We start from the raw sequence: 21,039 nt of genomic DNA on the forward strand, positions 1-21,039 counted from the left end.
CCACATCTGCAGTGTGTGTATCACAGCTGATTCAAGGAGTCTGCATAGCAGACTAGGTCTACTAGAGCCTGGCTCGCTTCGCTCGCCCTTTCAGGCTGGTTTGCTTCGCAAACCAGCTGCAGATCCCACTTCACGAGCCATTCAGAGTCTGCATAGCAGACTACGCGCACACCGAGAGTGATTTGACAAGGGAGAGAGAGTTGACACGAGAGGGGGGGGGGGGAGAGAGAATAGGTTGATCTTTGGTTGGTTTGTCGAGAGAGGGAGGGAGGAGAGAGAGAGGAGAATAAAAGAAAACTGGAAAAGGGAAGAAGGGGTGGCAAAATTATGAGTTAGCGAAACTGGGCCCAAGATATTTAAAAACAAAATCACTTTTGAAATCTCGGCTCAATGTCAAATGCTTGACGCTTTCGGATTTCATTTATCCCACCAAAACATCTAACATGTGTGCCTCGTCAATAAAATGTTTGATACGTTAAAAGGGGCGGTGCTCCGTGCAAGGCCGTGGCAGCGTTAGGGGTGGGGGTTCTGCAAAATTTGAATGAATCAAACGTAAATCGAAACAAATCAAGGTGGTTGTTTTAACAGATAATTGAAGAAAAAAATTGTATTGAAATATTTCATTTCTTACTCATATATAACGTGTGAAAATGGTGTGTAACATGAAACCATTAACATAATTGATTCAGAATTCATACATAAACATTAGGCCTAACTACTTATTCCAAAAGTAAACTTAGAGTCCATCTGTATACATGTTGCAACATATATATATTATATATATATTCATAAAGGAATATAACACAGAACAGAATGTTCTAGAAATCTCTATGAATAGAAAACCACAAACACAATATATATAGGATAATCCCAAGTTGAACATGATCGATAGCCGAGATGTGCGAGCTAGAGACTATTATGCAGTTACCTTCAGGTCGAAAATAAAAGAAGACGGTGAATAAAGACTATTTCAATTACGAAATATCACTAAAACTGCCGCCCCTACATCCCATATTTCTGGATACGCCTCATCCACCCCTGCGTGTACTCTGACCCTCAAATCCTTTCACTTAGCTACTGGAAACGTCCCATTTTTATTTCCATCCTTTTTCCCGTAATATCTCAGCAAGGGATCCACAAGCTCCAGTCAACACAACAACTGCTTAACTCTCCTAGCCTTGTCGCAGGGTGTTTAGTAAAAATGTAGACTTTCTGAAATATGGAATAAAAGAAGTGCATGTTTTCAATTTCTGATCCACCTGGCATCATTTTGACGATTTCATCTGGTTTACTCTAGCTCTCGTAAACAATTTGGTGGAGTGTGGATTGAAAAATCCCACTTCCATCCGAATTGAGGCCGTCAGTTGGTGTGAGTTTACAGTCAGGGGACGGGTGCATGGCTGCTGAGTGAGATCAATTTATGAATAGGGTAGGCGGAACATTCATATTTTGGGTGCCAAGTTTTCGATTGATTCGGGATGCGAGGCTCCGCATTTTGGGGATGGAAAATGAAAAGGGTTTCCCAGAGTAACTCTTGACAACGGCTGGGATGAGTTGATTAACCCTGGATTTGCGATCTTCATCGGGTCGTCTTCTGTTGGTTTGAATCCATTTACATCTGAAGGGAGTTCTAGAAAGTGAAGTCAACGATAAAACATGTCGAATCTAGATTGGACTCTTGCCTTTGCGATTCGCTTTCTCGTCTTCCACGTCGGGTTCGTGACTTTTCGACCACGGGCCATGACGGTGACGATGTCCATGCCATTCGTCGGTGACGACGTCGGGTTATCGGTGCCGTACACCGTCGACGAGCTGATAGCGATCGTTGACGTACACAACCAGAAGAGGGGCAACGTCACTCCTTCAGCAGCCGATATGGAATTTGTGGTAAGCCCGGATTTATGCTTCAGTCACACCAAGGAAACCGACTCCAAACCGACCGATGATATGTCATTGGAAATAACGTAATAGATTTGATCGGCCTGGAGGCGGTTTCGCAAGTGTGACTGAGGCAGCAGTCAGTAATATTGATGGAGATTGATATTGAAGGAGGACACAATCCCGAATGGAAAAATATACGGAAATCACAAACATAGTTGTGTGACTTCTATCTACATCGGAACTCGATTGATTCCACCGTCTGTGTTTTGTCGTTTCGGAAATTGATTATACAAGTCATGTATGAGGTATTTAGCTACCTGTTAATCTAAATGTGCAACCCTATGGATATGTATTTGCATTGATTTGATTTTTACTGCCAAATGTATTAAAATATATCAATGCTCCTACTCAGACACTGTGTCTCTTGTTACAGTGGTATACCACTGTAACAATAGAAAAATGATGCTTGATAATACTTTTATTTTTATTTTTTGAAGAAGAAGAAGAACACCATTTGGGACCATTTTGCTCAAAAGTTCATGAAAATTGAGTCTAAATGGCACAAAATTTCCAGTAAAATATAACAAATGCAAATATAAAGCCTATAAACATTGAACATATAGTACATGTAGTTGTTTGATCCTGATGGAATAGAGCTTATATAAATTATGTAAAGAGCCGACAGACGTTGTTTCGATCTGTTCCGATGTAGCGGCGCTGTATATAGAGAGAAATATTGTATATAATTAATATTCATGTCACAATATAAGCTACGGTATTATTAGTTTGGTTGATTTATCTTGGATTACTTGGCTCATTTGTTTTTACTGAACTTTAACAGATGTTGCAAGAGGTGCGAAACTTCTTCTTGCACGCCGAATTCATGTTTGAAATATCTTGCAAATGTAAACATTGTGAAAATGGATGTAGCTAGGCATATTTCAAATAATTTAGAAGAAGCTTTCTCTTTATTATGAATTATTGGATTCTTGGATGTGGATTCGTTTCCATTTCACATTAATAATATAAAAAACACATAGAAAATCAAAATTTAAGTATAAGTATCAGAAACATTAGCATTTAAAGGTCTAATATCATATGATTCTTGAATAAAAATCAGGAAATTAATGTAAAACCTAACTTTAACTGGGTGTTTAATATGACATCACTTTCCTATATTCTCTTGTCAGCGTTGGGACGAAGAGCTAGCAGCCGCTGCAGATGGCTGGGCTGTCAAATGTACCTTAGAACATGGAAAACCCGAGAACTCGACCATCTCTAGATTCGGCCAGAACATTTGGGCTGGTTTCGGCCTCTCCAAGTGGGCACTGCCCGAGACCGTCGGTCCCTTCCGAGCTTGGACCAACGAGGATCGATTCTACGACTACGAGACGAATTCCTGCCAAGCGAGGAAAATGTGTGGCCATTATACACAGGTGATCATTACATTTTGTTCTCTCTTTATATCAACATAAATTCGCAAATTCGCAACAACTTGAACTTTTATCGAGATACATGTGTGTTATTTGTATAAACTCGGTCCTTTCATGTGTTTAGATGTAATTCTAACAAAATCAGCAAGCACTTGGCATTAGCATTAGATGACTACGGTGAAATATCTATACTCTTAATGGATTCCTAAAATATAGTCCTTAAAATGACCCTGGGTCGATATATACAAAAATTTAAGCTCGCGCTTTGCGCTCGCATTGTTTGTTTAGCGAGACAGGTACTTATCATGATTACAAAAAATTGCTTATAATGTCCCTTTTTAGGTCTGAATATCGACAATTTTCAGCTAGCTCTTCGCGCTCGCATTATTTGATCAGTGAGATACATATTCGTTTAATGACACTGTCCTTAAAATGATTCTATTAGGTCAGTATACCTGGCAGCAGCGCGCTCACTAAGTGCCTCAAATTTTTTACTGGTGCCCCCCCCCCCCCCATGCCGTGATCATGCACGGTACGCCACTGGATTCCAAATATGTCGTTTGTCCACAGTTCAGGTCAAAACTGCTGTTTTTGATTCACCAGTTTTCGACAAAATATTCTTTGAGTGTTCATTACACCATAAGCGCATTTGACAATACAATTATTATTATGATTACTAGTATAATTTTTGTAGGTGAGAGGTACCTTTGACAACATACAAAGCAAAATGCCATCAATGATATATCAGGTAATGGCTCGAATTTACTGAGTTGTACTTATTTCATATTCATCATCAATTTCGGTATGATATTATTATTGTTTATCTTCAGATCATATGGGCAAGTACTAGAGCGATTGGATGCGGGCGAGCTTTCTGCAGACAAACGGACGATATCCCCTTTGCCCGATGGATGGTCGTCTGCAACTATCTACCTGGGTGGGTGAGATCTTGAAAGTATAAGAAAAAAAAATACTCGTGCTAAATCCATGAATCTTCAGATTCAGATTCAGATTTATTTCCAACAGAAATGACATAAATATTGATACAAATCATTTTCATACATTATAACAAATATTTACGATACGAATCAGTGTCATTACAATTATATTAAAAAACACCAATGATAATTAACATATAAAGATATATACAGAATATGGTGCATTTTGTAGACAAATTATAATATATATTTAGATAGAAAAAAGGTATCTGTGGAAATCTTCTTTACATAACGGACAATAAGTACATAGTAGGGCACTTTACCGAAAGCATAAATAGCAATCACCTTTCTTGACACCCCTTTGATCCGTAGAGTGTGAGTGTGAGATAGTTATAAAATCTTCGCCCACCAGCAAAAAGGTATAAAAATAGAACCATCGGGGAAACTTGAAACGTTTATTTGATTTTCAAACACATATGCATATACTTTATACCACAGCCGAAATTTAATTGGAGGAGGGGGGCACTCATCCCCGTGCCTTCTGATTTGAGAAAGTGACACGTTCTACATACTGCTCTTTGACATGTTTGACTTCTTGGGGGAAATGAAAATTTAACTAAAGTTTATGGTACGTGTTTATAATAAAGTTTGGAATAGGAATTAAGTTGCACCTTCGTCATCCCATGGGCTCGCACGCACAAGTTACCGTGAGACTCCATGTCCTGAAGATCGTTTTATTTATGAAACTTTACTGAAATTACTGTCGAATAAACCGGGACATATTAAAATGTTCATGTAATGTAACAACTTGTCTTAATCACACAGAAACGGCATTCAAATAACTCTTCATGATATGCGTCCGCGCCGGCGGAAGAAACCCAAGATAAGGATCCGACCCATGTTCACGCTAGGCAGCGGGTACCTAGGCAGCGGGAACTGCTCCCGGAACTGCTGCCTGGGAAATGTCAAATAGATAATAAATCAGTCATCGATTTAAAACTTGCTAATGACCATTGAAGCCAATACGCAGTTACCTCTAATTCCCGTTATGAACATACATTGAAATTTCAGCAGAGAAACATACTACTTATTTACCGGGGTCATGGGTGCCAGTGTATTTAGAAAGGGTGAGAGCGAGGCGATCCAAACGTAACGTCACTTTTTTGTTATTCCCGCTCAGTTGAATAACAGGTGTAATATAGAGTTGCTCAATCAATCTCTGTCTTGTTGATAGTTTTCTTCCGTCTTTCTTCTCTTTTCCTTCTTTTTCTTCTGTATTCAGCTTTTTTCTAATTAAAGAAATTCCTTGATTATATAATGAATACCCTTTTTCTTCTATGAGCTATAATCTCATGAAAAGTTCAATTTTACATGTTTTGCCAATAGGGGTAACATACAAGGAAGACAGCCTTATATAACTGGGCCAAGCTGCTCTAGGTGCTCTTCAGGAAATGGAGAGTGTTACAAAAACAAATGCCGTAAGTACCTTGGGATCTGACGATAAACACTGACTGGGCCTATACAGTGCGTCCCACAAAAAACGAAACCGAGATTCATCGATGATTTATTATAACTTAATCACAAATACAATAGACAAATGACCTACCATTGTATAGCTTAGAATCCCCTCTTTCATCTGAAATTACTTAGATTATTTCTTATTCAGGCATGAGTGAGCAAAATCAATTTGAAAAGGGGATACCAAAAAGTCATTTGGCGGGCCGTATCTGGGTTTTGAAAAGAAAACCACATTTCTAAAAAGATCAATATCTGCTCTTTAATTTGATACCTCAATTACAGAAAATGGTCAAGAAATAATAAAGTTCTGGTTATTTGAAATAAGGCTTGAATTTCAATAATTTCATAAAATGAAGAGGTTTTACAGGCTAGCGTTCAGACTCACTCGACACTCCGATTTGTTGACGATCAGCCATGCATTAAGTCTTTTGTTACTGTGCGATAGCTTCTGTGGGAAACCGGTGAAAACACGTTCATTTAATGAAATTATGGAAATACAAGCATTGTTTCGAGGGATCATAACTTTTTTACTTCTTGACCATTTTCTGTGATTAAGGTATCAAACGAAAGAGCAGATTTTGAACTTTTTAGTCATGTGATTTTCTTTTTGAAATTCAGATACCCCCCGCCAAATGAGTTTTTGGCATCCTTTCTTCGAATTGTTTTTGCTCACTCATGCGTGAATGAGGAATAATCTAAGTAATATCAGATGAAAGAGGAGATTCTAAGCTTTAAATTGGTACGTCATTTGTCTATTGTATTTATGATTAAGTTATGATAAATCATCGCTAAATCTCGGTTTCGTTTTTTCTGGGACGCACTCTATATACAGTGCGTCCCAAAAAAAACTATACACTTTTGAAATGACTGCCAAATAAAAAATGTAGCACTTTGGGGAAAAAGACTTATAGATATGGAAAGCCAATAAAGTCAACTTTCAAATGACACCAAAAAGTTTGAAAACTATTCATGCTTGAGCGAGCACTGCCCACTGAAACAAAGGGTATGAAAATTAGGGTGGGCCGGATTTAGCCTTCCAATTTCTTTCAGTTTTTTGTTTGTTTGGTACTTGCAAAGTTGAGGGTTATTTGATGATTTAAAGATCAGATGTGATCAGTTTGTTGTTTGTGAAAATTTAATGCGTTATTAAATTGAAATTTAATGCACGAGTGATCATTAATGGCAATTTTTAGTGCAGTATTTTGTCTTTATCATGTGGATGTCAACAATGTGTTCATTACAGTCAGGAGAAGAGGGGGTAATATGACTTAGGTAGGTGAAGTACGTTGATGGAATAAAGGTCAACAGAACATTTAGCAACCCCTCCCTCCATCTCTACCCCATCCCCCACTTCTCTCCTCCTGAGAGAAAAAGCTTGGCTAGGCTGGGCAGGAATTGGCCTTACAGTTTTTTTGAGATGTTAGTCCTGTGGAACTTGCAAAAGCTAAGGGTGTTGTGCTAAATTAATGAGTGAGATAAGTTATGGTTTCTTAGGCAAATTTCATGAGTTGAAAGTTGAATTGAAATGTAATGTATGAGTGAACAGGAATTGTAATTTTAGTGTAGCATATTCATCTTGTGGACCTCAGAAGTGTGTTCGTGAGAGTCAGAGTAATGTGATGGTACCTGTTACAAGCAAGAGGGCGAGATATGCTAAGACTTGGTTAAAAGGGCATTCCTCTTCTTTTTGTCCTTTTACAAAATTAAAAGTCATATGTACCCTCCCCTCTCCACCTCAATTTCCCAGCCCCCCCCCATCTCTCTCTGTCTCACTTCCTGGATTGTAGCCTATTCAAAACTTAACTGCCAAGTGACCGGTGGCTGATGGTCAGTTTTTTTAATTGAACGATTACCAAGAAATTTAATGATTATGATGATTAATGAAGTAATTTATTGAAAAAAAAAACTGAATATTTGATTGATCACATTGCACATTGAATGAGTTGATTTACTGATAAATTGTTGATTAAATGATTGATAGGAAAACGTTGATGCCCCAATTCAGAATTAATCATTTAATAAACATTCTGCTCTCGACTTCACGCGTACACGACAATAGCAATAGCCATCAGTCTCTAAACAGGAGGGGAGGGCGGGAAAGAGGGAGGGGTGGGGGCTGGATGTTCTGTTGACCCTTATTCCATCAACCTACTTCTCCCACTTAAGTCCTATCTCACTCCCTATTCTCCCGACTCCCATGAACACATTGTTGAGATCCACATGATAAAGTTGAAATGCTGCCACAAAAGAGATCCAAATGATAGAGTTGAAATGATGCCCCAAAATTGTAATTTATGTTCACTCACGCATTAAAGTTCAATTTAATAATTTAAAAAAATTTCTTAAGCAACCAAAACTGGTCACGGTTGATCATTAATTTATCACAACGCCCTTAACTTTGCAAGTTCGAAAGGATTTGCCCCTCAAAAACTGGCATAAATTGGAAGGCTAATTCCAGCCCACCCTAATTTTTATACCCTTTGTTTCAGTAGGCAGTGCTCACTCAAGCATGAATATTTTTCCAACTTTTTGGTGTCATTTGAAAGTTGACTTCATTGGCTTTCCATATATGTAAGTCTTTTTCCCCAGACTGCTACATTTTTTATTTGGCAGCCATTTCAAAAGTGTATAGTTTTTTTTGGGACGCACTGTAGTGTTATAGTCACACCAACGAAACCGACTCCAGACCGATCAAAGACATTACGTTATTTTGAATGGCATATACTCTAGGTCGGTTCGGAGTTGGTGTTGATGGTGTAACTGCACCCACTGGCGGATGCAGGGGGCGGGCACAGCCGGCCCGTGCCCCCCCCCCCCCTTGATGCGCCTCCCCCGCCCCTTTTTGAAAGTGAAGACCTTTTTTGGGCTTGTCAAATCATTTCGTGGACGAATGTCCTTAGTTTTTGGTTGAAAAACTTTTTTTTTTGGCTTGCCAAATTTTTTTTCTGGGGAAAATGTCCCTCCCCCTTTGGAAAATCCTGGATCCGCCCCTGACTGCACCCATAATATCGGGATATTGTTTTATTTCAGTTTCAAAAATAGGTTTCATTTCAACTCGTCAACATCAGGGCAAATCTTTAGACTGTTATGACAAATGAAATTGAATTCGTACAATACACGCAGTAATGATGTAAAGTATACACTGCAAAATAATCAGTGTTGATTTAACACCAACCAGTATCTATATCGGAAAACACCAGGGAAGTTTTGAAGTTGCGAGGTTGAACGTGGGGGGGGGGCAAAGGGAAAAAAAGGGCACCTTTTCTTTCGAAAAGGGCACTGTCTTAAACATGGCCGTATGCAGAATGTTTTTCGCTGGGGGCAGCACGTGCGCTTTTTAGAAAAAAACTCAAAAGCAATGGAATGAAGCGACCAAGCTTAACATTGAGGCGCTTTTGCATTTTATTAAGTAAAATTAATGGATTTTGTTCATACTTTTGGTGAGTTTTGTGAGAATCTGCAGTCAAATAACGTGAGTTTTCACAATTTTACCCCCCCCCCACCCCCCCACTGCAGACGGCCATGATCTTACATAACAAAGAAAAATGACATATCTACCCCACTCACATGACTTATGAAACTTAAGTAAGGCACGTAGGATTGTTTTTTTTTTTCAGTTTCTTTCATTCGTTATGCACTTGCAGAAGGAAGCCAAACGGCGCTAAAAAAAAGAAACCGGGCGCTCATCGGCACGAACAGAACAACATTTTATATGAAGAAGAACGGGTACCTATGAGAAGGCAAAGGGGCACTCTTTAACATAACAGGTCCTTCTCAGGTGAAAGGGGCACAAAACACGTTCGTGCGGGGCAATTTTCTAAGGTAAAAAGGGGCACTGATATGAAAAAGAGCGCCTATAAGAAGGCGAAGGGGCACTTGCTAACGACATAAAAGGTATCATTCTAAGATGAAAAGGGCACAGAACACGTTCGTGAGGGTGCACTTTTTTTTGGGGGGGATGGCACTTTTACGAGAAAGAGCACTTGGTAACACCTAAAGCGGGTCCTCTTCAGATGAAAGGGGCACAGTACACGTTCGTAAGGAGGACATTTTTCTTGCGTAAAAATGGCACTTTTTCAGTGCTTCAAAAAGTGGGGGCACTGTGCCCCCCCCCCCAAGATCGCCGCCCCTGTATTTTTTATCAATCATTTTTGTAAAAGTAAATCAGCGGATTGCAGTCCATCTCTACATCTATAATATTCTTTGTTTATTTCTCTCATTGGTTGGTACTGTAAATATTGACCACAGTTACGTCAAACCATGGACCTATAGGTCCATGGTCAAACCTACTTATACTGCTTCACTTCCATTGTTTTTCTCATAACGATTCGAGGAGACAGTCACATTATATTCATAATTGTCTGTTATTCTACTATCATCCCTTTAATGTCATTATTTTGTATCTTTATTATCACGGTTGTGTGAATATTACATGAGTATCGGAATGCTGTAACACTTTTGAAATTAATAACGTAACAATACCAAAATCATTCGTGTCGGTACATTCTGATTAACAAAAAAATTATAAGACGAGCCTTATATGCACATGCTACAAATGAGCCGATGTTTCGAATTAAGTGGGTAAAATATTTTTTTGACTTATCATTTTCAGGTCCATGTTCCGAACATACGGAGCCTTGTGGTAAGTAAAAAAAAATGATGTATTCGATTATATTATATTTAAATTTTGATATTACTGAATGTAATATTGTTTATAATTATGGCCGTGGGAAGCGGGTTTGCGGGTGGGGGGGGGGGGGGTAGTGCGTGTGGTACACTGTAAAAACGCTGTTTAAGATTTTAAGCACGTTGTGTGAGCCTGTCACTCTAACAACTACTGTTTAAACTTTTTAAACAGCTGTTTAAACTTTTTAAACAAGTTGTTTAAAAAGTTTAAACAATTACAAAAAAGTTTAAACAACCTGTTGTTAGAGTGACAGGCTTAAACAACATGCTATTTTTTTTTTCTGTGTATACACCATAGGCAGCACCCCCTGAAAATCAGGTCGAGATGCTAAACAGTAGAGAGTAACCCAAATCACCTCAATTTTTTTTTTGCTTGTCAATTTTTCTACCAAATTAGCACCCCCCCCTGTTATAAAATCGCCCCCAGGGCCCTGGTTTGTATCCCGCTTTGATTTCCAATTTCTTCATTTATTACATAACAAGTTCCTTTCGTCTTTAACAATATTGATAATTGTTTTGGTTTGGTTTGGTTTGGTTTTGTTTACCGTATAAAAATCATCACAAAATACATTGCACAAGATATAAGATTAAACATAAATATATAAACACTTCAAAATAAATTATACGGATGGATCACTCCATTCAGAGCCATTGATATAAGGGCTCAGATGTACGTGGTACATTATAGAAAGAATGTTCTGCTATTGATATTGTTGATTTCTATCTCCAAATTGAAACAGGGAGAAATGCGTTCTTGTTTGTCATTCGAGAAGCGAAATGATAGGAAATAATTTTTTTTTTTTCAAAATGATTAACTTGAACTACCTTTCCCCTTAAACAGAATGTAACCTTCAATGTCAAAACTGCGGAACGCTTGACCGTGACACATGTACCTGTACATGTCCAAAGGGTTGGCATGGAAACGAATGCGGAAGTAGGTATATACCTTCTTAAGCATATTAAGTTGGTTGTCAGTTTATAAGTTTATTTTTAGTTTACATGATATCTCCCCCCCCCCCTCTCTCTCTCTCTCTCTCTCTGAGTTGCTTGCATCCCTTAAATCAAGAAATAAAACCCAGGCTAAATGTTATCACCCATTCGCATTCATTTCGAAGTTCCTTTTTCTTCAAAGTGGCTAATACATGTACATGTATGTTCTTTAAAAATAGAGAAAAGCACATATTGTGTAGCATTTTAACAACAATATAATGGACGCAACACTCGCATGGTCGTGTGCCAAATTTGCAGGATGGTAGAAGCAATTTCCCTTCAACATCTATTTATTTGTTTGTTTATTTATTTATGCGTTCATTCATTTATTTATTTATATATTTATTTATTCAGTTAGTTTTATTTCAACATGGTAGCCCCATCAGTAATTTAAATACTGTTTTACATAGGGGCCCTGCATAACATAAGAACACATAGAATTACAAACAGTATATAAAAAATAAACAAAAGATAATAATAGTAAAATACGCAAAGTCAATTGCAATCTCTGCCAGTCAACTTATCAAGAAAATCATATATGTACAAAATTAAAAAATAAAATCATTGCATCTAGAAAAGAATGTGTTAAAATGAAGGAAAATCATAATGAATATTTTAACAACAAATATAATGGTAAATAATGGATGGTATAATTTGGTCTTAATTTAAGTGTGTAATAGGCGTAATCCTCTTATCTTAGAAAGAAATCATCAAAAAAGTATTAAAAGCATAAGATACTTGGTCATCAATTTTATCATTTATAGCATACTAGTAGTCGATTTATTTATAACATAGCGAAGAACGGAGAATTGTGCATGTTTATTTTAATATTTCGAGGCGGTCAATTCCACACTCTGCGTCTTATATTTTCAGCTTTGTCTGTCGATCCAACAAAACAAATACTTTTTGGAAGATATACATTTCAAATCTTAATTTCCGTAGTTCTCTTTGCATTCGCAGGCTCAGACGGTAATACGATACGTGAAAAAGAACCGCGGGCAGACACAATCTTCTACTCATCATCGCATTGATCCCGCGTTGTCATGGTTACCGAGCAGTTTTAGAAATCCCTCTAATTGCTGTGATTTCCACTCCCCAACGGGGAGCACCATACTCCCACATGATATACACTTTTGATAATGTTTCAAGTAATTATGGTTGCGCATGATAATGATCAAAGTCTACTCGAATGTAGGTCTTTTTAAATGTTATTCTGTGCGGAAATGTCTTCCTGGTTGAATTTACAAGTGAATCAATAAACCCAGGTAAAAAGTAGAGAAGCGCACTTTTCAAATGTCATATATGTCGTAAAAGATACGTTAGAGTAACGAGGCCTGTCTCTTTTCATTTACTTTCATTCTTGGTTTTATTTCTATACTTTCTGCATTTAATGTTAGCATTAGAAGCATGCATATTGATTTGTGCAATTCATTATACATACGTAGGCCCCACACATTAGTGGTGCAACGGATCAAGATGTTTTCAAACATTTCGGATTGAAAGAGTTAAAATTAACAGAAATCACAGTTATCGTATATTGTTTTAATAATGAGGACATAATTTTATGCTTACGTGAGCTAATTTACATGATTTCAATTAAAAAAAAAACATGTATAAACTATAAAGACTTTTCACAAATAGATGAAAATTAATGCGAATTAACTGTATAGTTTTGACCTTTTAAAATCTTGGCTTCATACAGTGATAACAAAACAAATCCGAAAGTTAATGCTATTTTGCAAATAAAAAGTTGGAGTTACTTTGAATAAACTTTTGATTGGTACAAAAATCATAAACATTCGGATTTGATTTGTTATCAGTTTATATATATGTAAAGCACATAATCATTTTCAATTGAGATTATAATGATTATCATAATTTCATCAATAATGATTATAATAATATTATTGTTATTACTATTATCATTATTATTATTATTATCATTATCATTACTATTATTCTTATTATTATTATTGTTGTTGTTGATGGTGATGTAGTTATTATTATCTTTATCATTATTATTATTATCATTATTATTAGAACCATGTGTAGACACCCATCAGTACTGCGGGAGGAGTCCTGGGTGGCCAGGGCGTGTCTACTGTCCCTTCGCTCCGTACATACCTCGATATTGCCCACTCATGTGTGGCGTGTGTGGTAAGTGGTAGAATAATTTTCACGGTGGCGTATCTGTGTTGGAAAATAAACACCCGCGCTAAGCGCAAAATTGTTCGCCCCCAACCCTTCTTTCAATATCTGATGGCGTACCTTGCAATGAAGTCACATCACTCCTTCTAACTTTAAAAATGTGAGGTTTCTTCAGTTTCTCATCTTGTTAACTTTCCAAATTCACCTTTTTTTTTAAAACTTTATTTTGGTCCTTTTTCCGGCCTTGAAATACGTCACGTAAAGAAACTGATAATATTCTTGGTTAACTCTAATGATTGATCAGGGAAGTATTTCACGAAGAGTTTTGTCAAAGATTTTCTCCGACTAATTTGCTCTAAGCCAATCAAATGCAAGGATTTCCAGGGGAGCGTTTCATGAAAGGACTTGTCGGACGTTTCATCCGACAATTTCTGTTCTATCCGATAGTTACCATAGTAACGTGCCTCTCAGCCAATCAAAATAAAGGAAAGTTGTCAGATCGGACAACTTGTCGGATGAAAATGTTGACGAAATGCTCCCTAGTAGCTTATAACATTACATGAAAATAATAATAAATGATAATAACAATTCTTGGACTTTCACCAACTATTTGCTTCATGAAACGCTTCCCATGTTTCTTTTATTTATCCAACCTAACTTTTTTTTTTAGCTTTCATTGTCAGCTTCATAGACGGATATATTTTGGGCGGAGTTCCGCCATTAAGGGAGACCTTTGAAGGCCTTTTGAGATACCAAAAATTGGCAAGGTCTTACAGCTGTCTCCAAGATCACTGAATTTCGTCATCTCTGTGGAATGGCTCCGAAAGACCCCTCAAAGAACTCAGAAAAACTCATTGATACTTGTCTTACTGGGCTTAGACAAGTCACATAGAGATCTTTCAGTGGTCTTTCAGAGATCTTTTATGCAACAAGAGATCTTTCAGAATGCTTTCAATTTACTTGATCTGGTCTTTCAATGATCTTTCAATCATCGTTTAATGATCTCTCATGTGTCTTTCAGCGATCTCCGCAAAAACCTTGAGAAACTGTCAAAAGATCATGGAAAGACTAATAAGAACTTTCACATCGAGAGACCACTGAAAGACTGTTTTGAACCGTTTCAAAAAGTTTTAGAGATCATTGAGACCACGAAGATCACTGAAAGATCAATCAGGAATCATGAAAGACCTCGGAGATCTTTGAAAGTTGCTTGAAAGACCTTTGAAAGATCAAGCAAGTTTCATGGTCTTACAGCGGTCTTCCACATGCAGAGGTCTTGCTCTCTGTGGAATGGGGATTTTACTTCAATGGAGCAGTAGTCTTGGACTTTGAGTTGTTTTGATCCTTAGGAATTCTTGGATGTAGAAAGTCCAAAACATGCTTGATAATACATTGTATGTTATATAGACATCTCGCATAGCAAGTACGTAATGAAATTAATTTATAAGATCTAAAACGGTTCCTCAGTCAAGTAAAAATGATTTGATCAGTGTTTTTTTTTAAAGTTTCCAATAAGGTGAAGAAGATATTGAATCAAGCTAGTATACATCGTCTTCTTTTAATAACCAGAATTTTTTTTTCTTCGACAGAGGCCGAAGATCCTGATTTCGTTTGCGTGGAAGATAACGCAGGTGAGAAACACTTTTTTGGGAGGGGGGTCGATAAAATGTCATAATTTACCTTGGAATGTCAGAATACAAGCTCAAATAAATAAAAGGGAACTCATGAACATGAAACAACGAGTGGTTTTTTTGCAAGGTGAAGAAGTATGATAAGCTCTTCAAATATTTCGACAAGCTTGTCTGATTCATAAACTGAGTTACGACGTGCTGAAACAAGGATTTCTCTTGAATATACACAATAAGCATTATATATTTTCTCTATTTGGGTAATAACAAAAGTCACAGTTACGTCAAGGCTGAAACTTTAAAGAACGTTTATTTCACTTGATAATTCTCTTTTTAATTTTTCAGATAGAGGATGGAAGACCACAGACGCTCATACAACTATGAACACTGATAAGCCTACTGTCGCACCTACCGACAAAACTGAACATGATGACATCACAGATAATACAGGTACAAGGTCATATGGAGACATCACCAAAGGTCCAACCACTTTATCACTTGACGTCACTTCAGCATCTTTTCTGATGGCGACGCTTGACGTCGAAATCGCCAGTCCAGAAAAACAGTCAACCAAATACATTGATGAAGCTTCGGGGGAGAAGGAAGAAGGGTTAGGTTTAGATGAAGGTGTCACGACGCCCTCAACGACAGGTCTACATTGGTTAGAACAACTCGAAGGGGAGGTTCCTATTCGAGGAAACCAAGTGAATTACGCAGCGAAGAGTATTAACTCGGAGGTTAATAATCAGGTGAGATCGCTGAAACGAAATGCGAGCTCCGTTAATTTAAATGAAGTTGCAGAAGTATCAGCGCAGAATGGAGTACGCATTGATAAGAAAGTGGAATTGATTGATGACAATGGGGACATAATCTTAACCACCCAAACACCACTATCTACAACCCACGAGACAAACTCAATTGGCAACAGGTCTGCGTCTTCGGTACAAGACGCAGTTATGGCTAGAACAGAAGCAACTGGAAATGTCAGACTTACTAATGCTGAAAGTACTGGAAGCCACACTGCCATGTTTTCGTCAAGACATATATACAGTACCGAGTCTCCATCGATATCAACTATGCATAGTTCTTCAACAGACAATCCAGATCAAGGAACAGAAGAACACACCACCCCGAATGCAAATTTATCCCTTGTGACGTCGACTCAAGTACCCTTACAACCTTCGTATACTGCCACAAAATCGGAGGGTCATTCCAAACTGGAAGAGAACATGGAGGAAAATGACAATTCACAATCACCACCCACCTCAGCTATTCCGACGGCAAGACATCTTGAAAATTTCCTTGAAGGATCTTCCTTGTCAACGACCAATCCCGAGGGACACACTCGTTCATTGACAAGCGCTTATCAACTTTTAATAAATTCAACGAATTCGGTAACTTCGGCACCTTCAATTAAAACTTCACCAGATTCGGGAAACATTGAAGTTACAACCGATTCAACGCCTGGAAAACACCTTTCCACTCTAAATACAACAAATAATCAATTGCAAACAGAATATGGAGGCGGTGCGGTACAGCCCGTGACAGATGCAACTTCTGAAGACGTTGTAAATGCCTCGATGGTCCGAGAGCGTCTTGGTTTCATCCCAGAAGATCTGTGTAAGAAAACCTTTACGGCTGTTGCAATGGTAGATGACACAGTCTTCCTTTTCCAGGTGAGCAGTGGCACCGGAACCTTCTGGCTAAGTAAGGTCTTGAGAGGGAAAGCTACTGTGTCTTGACAATCGTTCGAACCACAAAGCTTTCTCTGCTCAGAACGTTTCCAGAAGTTATATATTTTTAATGTACTAAAATGGAATTTACGTTGTCACTAACAACAAAAAGAAATGAAGTAACAAGACAATGATAAATAGGCTTTATAGGACTAGATATGAGAATTAAAACAGAGTTTAATTGCATGATTATGAAAAATAATAATATTTCGACATGTCTACGACGTATCGTCATTTACCTTTCTCTCTTGGGTGTCATTTCTGTTCTGTTTCTCTTTCAGGGACATAATCTATGGTGGGTTAACATGACAAATGGAAAAACTTTGTCTTCAGATAAAGAGACCGTACAATCATACTTCGGCCTGGAAGGACAGAAAGTAACGGCCGCCGTCTATCGCCAATCCGTGGACGAATGGACTTTATTTACATGTATGTACCTCTTTGAAAAAGGAAAGGACCACGGGGCCAAAAGTCCACAAGGCTGAATTTCTCATATTTTTTTTCCTTTTATCAAGATGTTTGTCTATTATAATACGTCAATTGACATGATTGAAAGACTGGTGACTTCCAGTATTGCTTATTCTTCAATATACTCTGAAATATAATTTTAACTAATTTGCGATTTAAAAAAAAAATTATGAGGGGGAAAAATGGCCTTGTGGACCTTCGTTCTTGCACGAAGACCCCATTTGTAAGGGAAATTTTTAAATACTTCTTTAATGATCTATTTTTCTATTTCAAATAAATGATAACGTACACCATGGTACTTTTTTATAAAGACTATTAAAGATTATCATGATTTTGGTGATTTCCGTGGAAACTTTCATTTTGATTTGATACTGAGCCTGATACCATGGTAATTATCTTAATGAAAAAGTAAGTTCTTGAAAAAAACGAGCACGAGGTTGTTCCAAGTACAATACGTGGTATGAGCCAGGATGGGCATTTTTTAAATCCGTATATATCGTTTTTTTACCAACTCTTCGGCCCTTTTTCGTCGAGGTAAAGAAAAGGGCAAGGAACAAATCCGTTCATTTTTGTTTGAGTTGAATGAATGGTTACACGAGTCATTCATTACTTCATCTTCAAGGAGTTCTTAGTACACTGACGGATAACTTTTTTTCAAGGAAGGAGAGGGGGATCGATTAAAGGACGTTTGCATGATATTATCAGAACAAAAACTATAAGAAATAACAGCAGCTCATCAGGATTAGGGTTGTCAAATTCGAATGTTAATTTGGTTAGTCTAAACTAGGTCCGTGTTTCGATGAATGTCTCGTCAGAGTAGTAGATCCATGGTCTAGGTGATTATTTCATTATTCAAAAACATTTTGGGAAAACAAAAGAACCACGAATTATAATTAAACATAATTCTTGGCAGCTGTATTAACCAAGTCCATTTAAAACCCTGCAAAAGGGAAAAGAATAAACACAATCATTGCTGCCTAAAAATCAAATTCCAGTTTATTCACTTTCAATTTTGATTTGTTACCAGATATGGATGTGTTCACCATTAGAAACCACTCCCAAAGCCAGAAGTCCCGTGACTACCATCGGATGCGAGTCACCGAGCTCGGGATTCCCTTCGGGGCCGTGGTCGACGCCGCCTTCCACGATGACAGACGCAAGAAATGGTATCTTCTAACAAACCGATGGGTGTGGCGATATGATGACGAAAGAGATGAAGTGGACATCGGGTATCCAAGACGCAGTCAGCACGAGTTTCGTGGACTGATGCGACATCGTCCTTCAGCTGCCGTCACAATAAATGGTAAAACTTTGCATACTGTCATAGAACTTGCTTATCAATGAGTGTAAATATGTTATTGTTGCTGAGTTTACTTTTCAATGATAAACAATAATAATAAAAATTGTGATCGTATAACTTTTTTTTCACATAGTGATATCATTTTTTGATAGGGCATAGTTTCTCTGTATTCATGAAAAATATCCTTTGCAATTTCCACAGACTGTTCAGTCGGTAATCTCTTATTTTATAGATAATTTTGATCAGATATTCAGTTTATCGATTTCTTGGAAACTGAATATTCACCCGGCGTCAACATCGTCATCGTCCCCCTTTTGTCACCTACTTCTTCTTTAACATGTTTAATTCCATTCTGTGGTCTAGTGGTAGGACCAAGAATGTAGCCTTCTCTCATCTGCCTGGTGCCGTTTCTCGGTCGTGTTGCGATTTTTTTATCAGTAGTTGCGGCGCATTACAAAAATATCACGGCCGGGTAGGATTTCAACACTTACTACGCAATTAAATTTAAAATCTGATGTTCCATTTTTATATATTCCAATAATAGGGCAAAGCATGAAATGGCGTTTCCTTCTGAGTCAAAATCAACAATATTATCGAGCCATAGTTGTTTGTGTCAGTATTTCACCCTTACGCCCATAATATTCTGTTGTAAAAAAGATGTTATTTTTTTGTTTGCAAAGTTATGAGTTGATGTTAAATATTTGCATGCATATTCATGATTCAATTATTTGTGCATTCTCCTTTTTTTCTTTATGCAGGAAAGCTCTTTATCCTGTTTCGAAAGAAATATGCAGAAATCAATCAAGACACCCATCGCGTTAACGAATGGAGAGTTGGAAATTATTTCGAAGATCATTTTAATTGTTTTATAAACTAATTGATTACTCGTTCCTAGTATGAGTGACCATTCAAATATTTATCATGTGCTTTCAGATTTAAATAGTTATGAGATATCATTATGGGTAATGTTTCTATGATAAACTTTTATCGAGTTTATATCTCCTAATCTGGGAAATTATATCACCCCTTTCGTCACTGTATAAGAACGGGAATAAGGGGGTGGGGGTTAAATCCTGACAACATTATAATAAATGTCCTCGTGGGTGCCAACTATAACTCGGTACTTTGGACAACTCGGCCCCGCCGAAAAATTAGGTGTCTAGTTGTCCGATCGTGGATCTGTTTGTTGACGTTCTCGTACCTTATATTTTTGAGGTTCGACGGAGAACAGATGTAGGAATGCCGAACTCAAAACTCATAAATGTTCTGACAAAAATATATTAAGTAATTAAAAAATACGATGAAAGTCCCGGATTGTTGCTGTTGTTACTAATATTGTACTGTACTTGAAGAAAGGAATGGTAGTAGTAGTAGTATAGTAGTAGTAGTAGTAGTAGTAGTAGTAGTAGTAGTAGTAGTAGTAGTAGTAGTAGTAGTATAGTAGAAGTATATAGTAGAAGTAGAAGTAGTAATAGTGGTATCGTCGTATGGTAGTAGTCATGTGCGGCTATCCGAGGATGGAGATGCGCCCCCTCATAATTCGAATTTTGTACAGCAGCCCAAATGGGAGAGGGTCGTAGGCCTATCCCCCTATATATAGACTAACCGAAATACTCATACAAATCGCCGCGAATGGTACTCGTAAAGTCTCGCCGCTGTCGCCGTCGTAATTATTGTCGTTGTCGTAAAAATGAGTGGTGTAGTAGAATTAATACTTGTTACTAGACATTGATTGACACGCTCAAATAATGTTAACATCATAGATTGTTGGTCCATTGGAGGGGGGGGGGGTGAGAGGACCCTTTCCTTTTGACTCCCGCACAAAGTTCGAAAATCGAGGGGGTGGGGGACTAACGTCCCTGGCCACTCCACTTTTCCCCCTGGATCGCTGCCAATAATGATTGCCATGGTTACTGTTGTATTGTAAAATGAAAACAAAATATCCTCACCTAAGGCCTGTAGTCATGGTAGTAGGTCTATTATCAAAAGGAATTATGTATTTAAGACTTTTGTCTACTCTGAATTGTAAATATGATTTTTCTAAACGGCAAATATGAAGATATCTTACAAGAACTGTATAACGTCTGTCATGGTTTTGTTTTATAATAGCCTGATAATTATGGATGATAGATAGAGCATGGGGATGTGTAGGAATGCAGACAGGAATGAAGACAGATAGTGGACGTGGAGAGGGAGCGAAAGGATGACAGGGATATACTACATCTGAGAGATTTGGAGGAACAAATTGAAGGGAAAATGAGAGAGCAACGTAGAGAGATAGAGAGAGAGGCAGAGAGAGGGGGAGGTGGGGGGGGG

General features: G+C 37.7%; 1 protein-coding gene across 1 annotated transcript; it reads left to right on the plus strand.

Annotated features, from left to right (window-relative positions):
• The first annotated feature begins 1,102 nt into the window (after positions 1 to 1,102).
• LOC129268996 (uncharacterized) lies at positions 1,103 to 20,801 on the plus strand. The gene is made up of 12 exons (XM_064105177.1): positions 1,103 to 1,887; positions 3,072 to 3,317; positions 4,145 to 4,251; positions 5,639 to 5,730; positions 10,383 to 10,412; positions 11,298 to 11,390; positions 13,487 to 13,603; positions 15,184 to 15,225; positions 15,568 to 16,898; positions 17,237 to 17,384; positions 18,451 to 18,726; positions 19,482 to 20,801. The coding sequence occupies exons 1-12, from the start codon at positions 1,657 to 1,659 to the stop codon at positions 19,598 to 19,600; spliced, it is 2,832 nt and encodes a 943-aa protein (XP_063961247.1). The 5' UTR covers positions 1,103 to 1,656; the 3' UTR covers positions 19,601 to 20,801.
• Positions 20,802 to 21,039: the final 238 nt, after the last annotated feature.

This window comes from Lytechinus pictus, chromosome 10, assembly GCF_037042905.1.
Source record: "Lytechinus pictus isolate F3 Inbred chromosome 10, Lp3.0, whole genome shotgun sequence".
Taxonomy (NCBI): domain Eukaryota; kingdom Metazoa; phylum Echinodermata; class Echinoidea; order Temnopleuroida; family Toxopneustidae; genus Lytechinus; species Lytechinus pictus.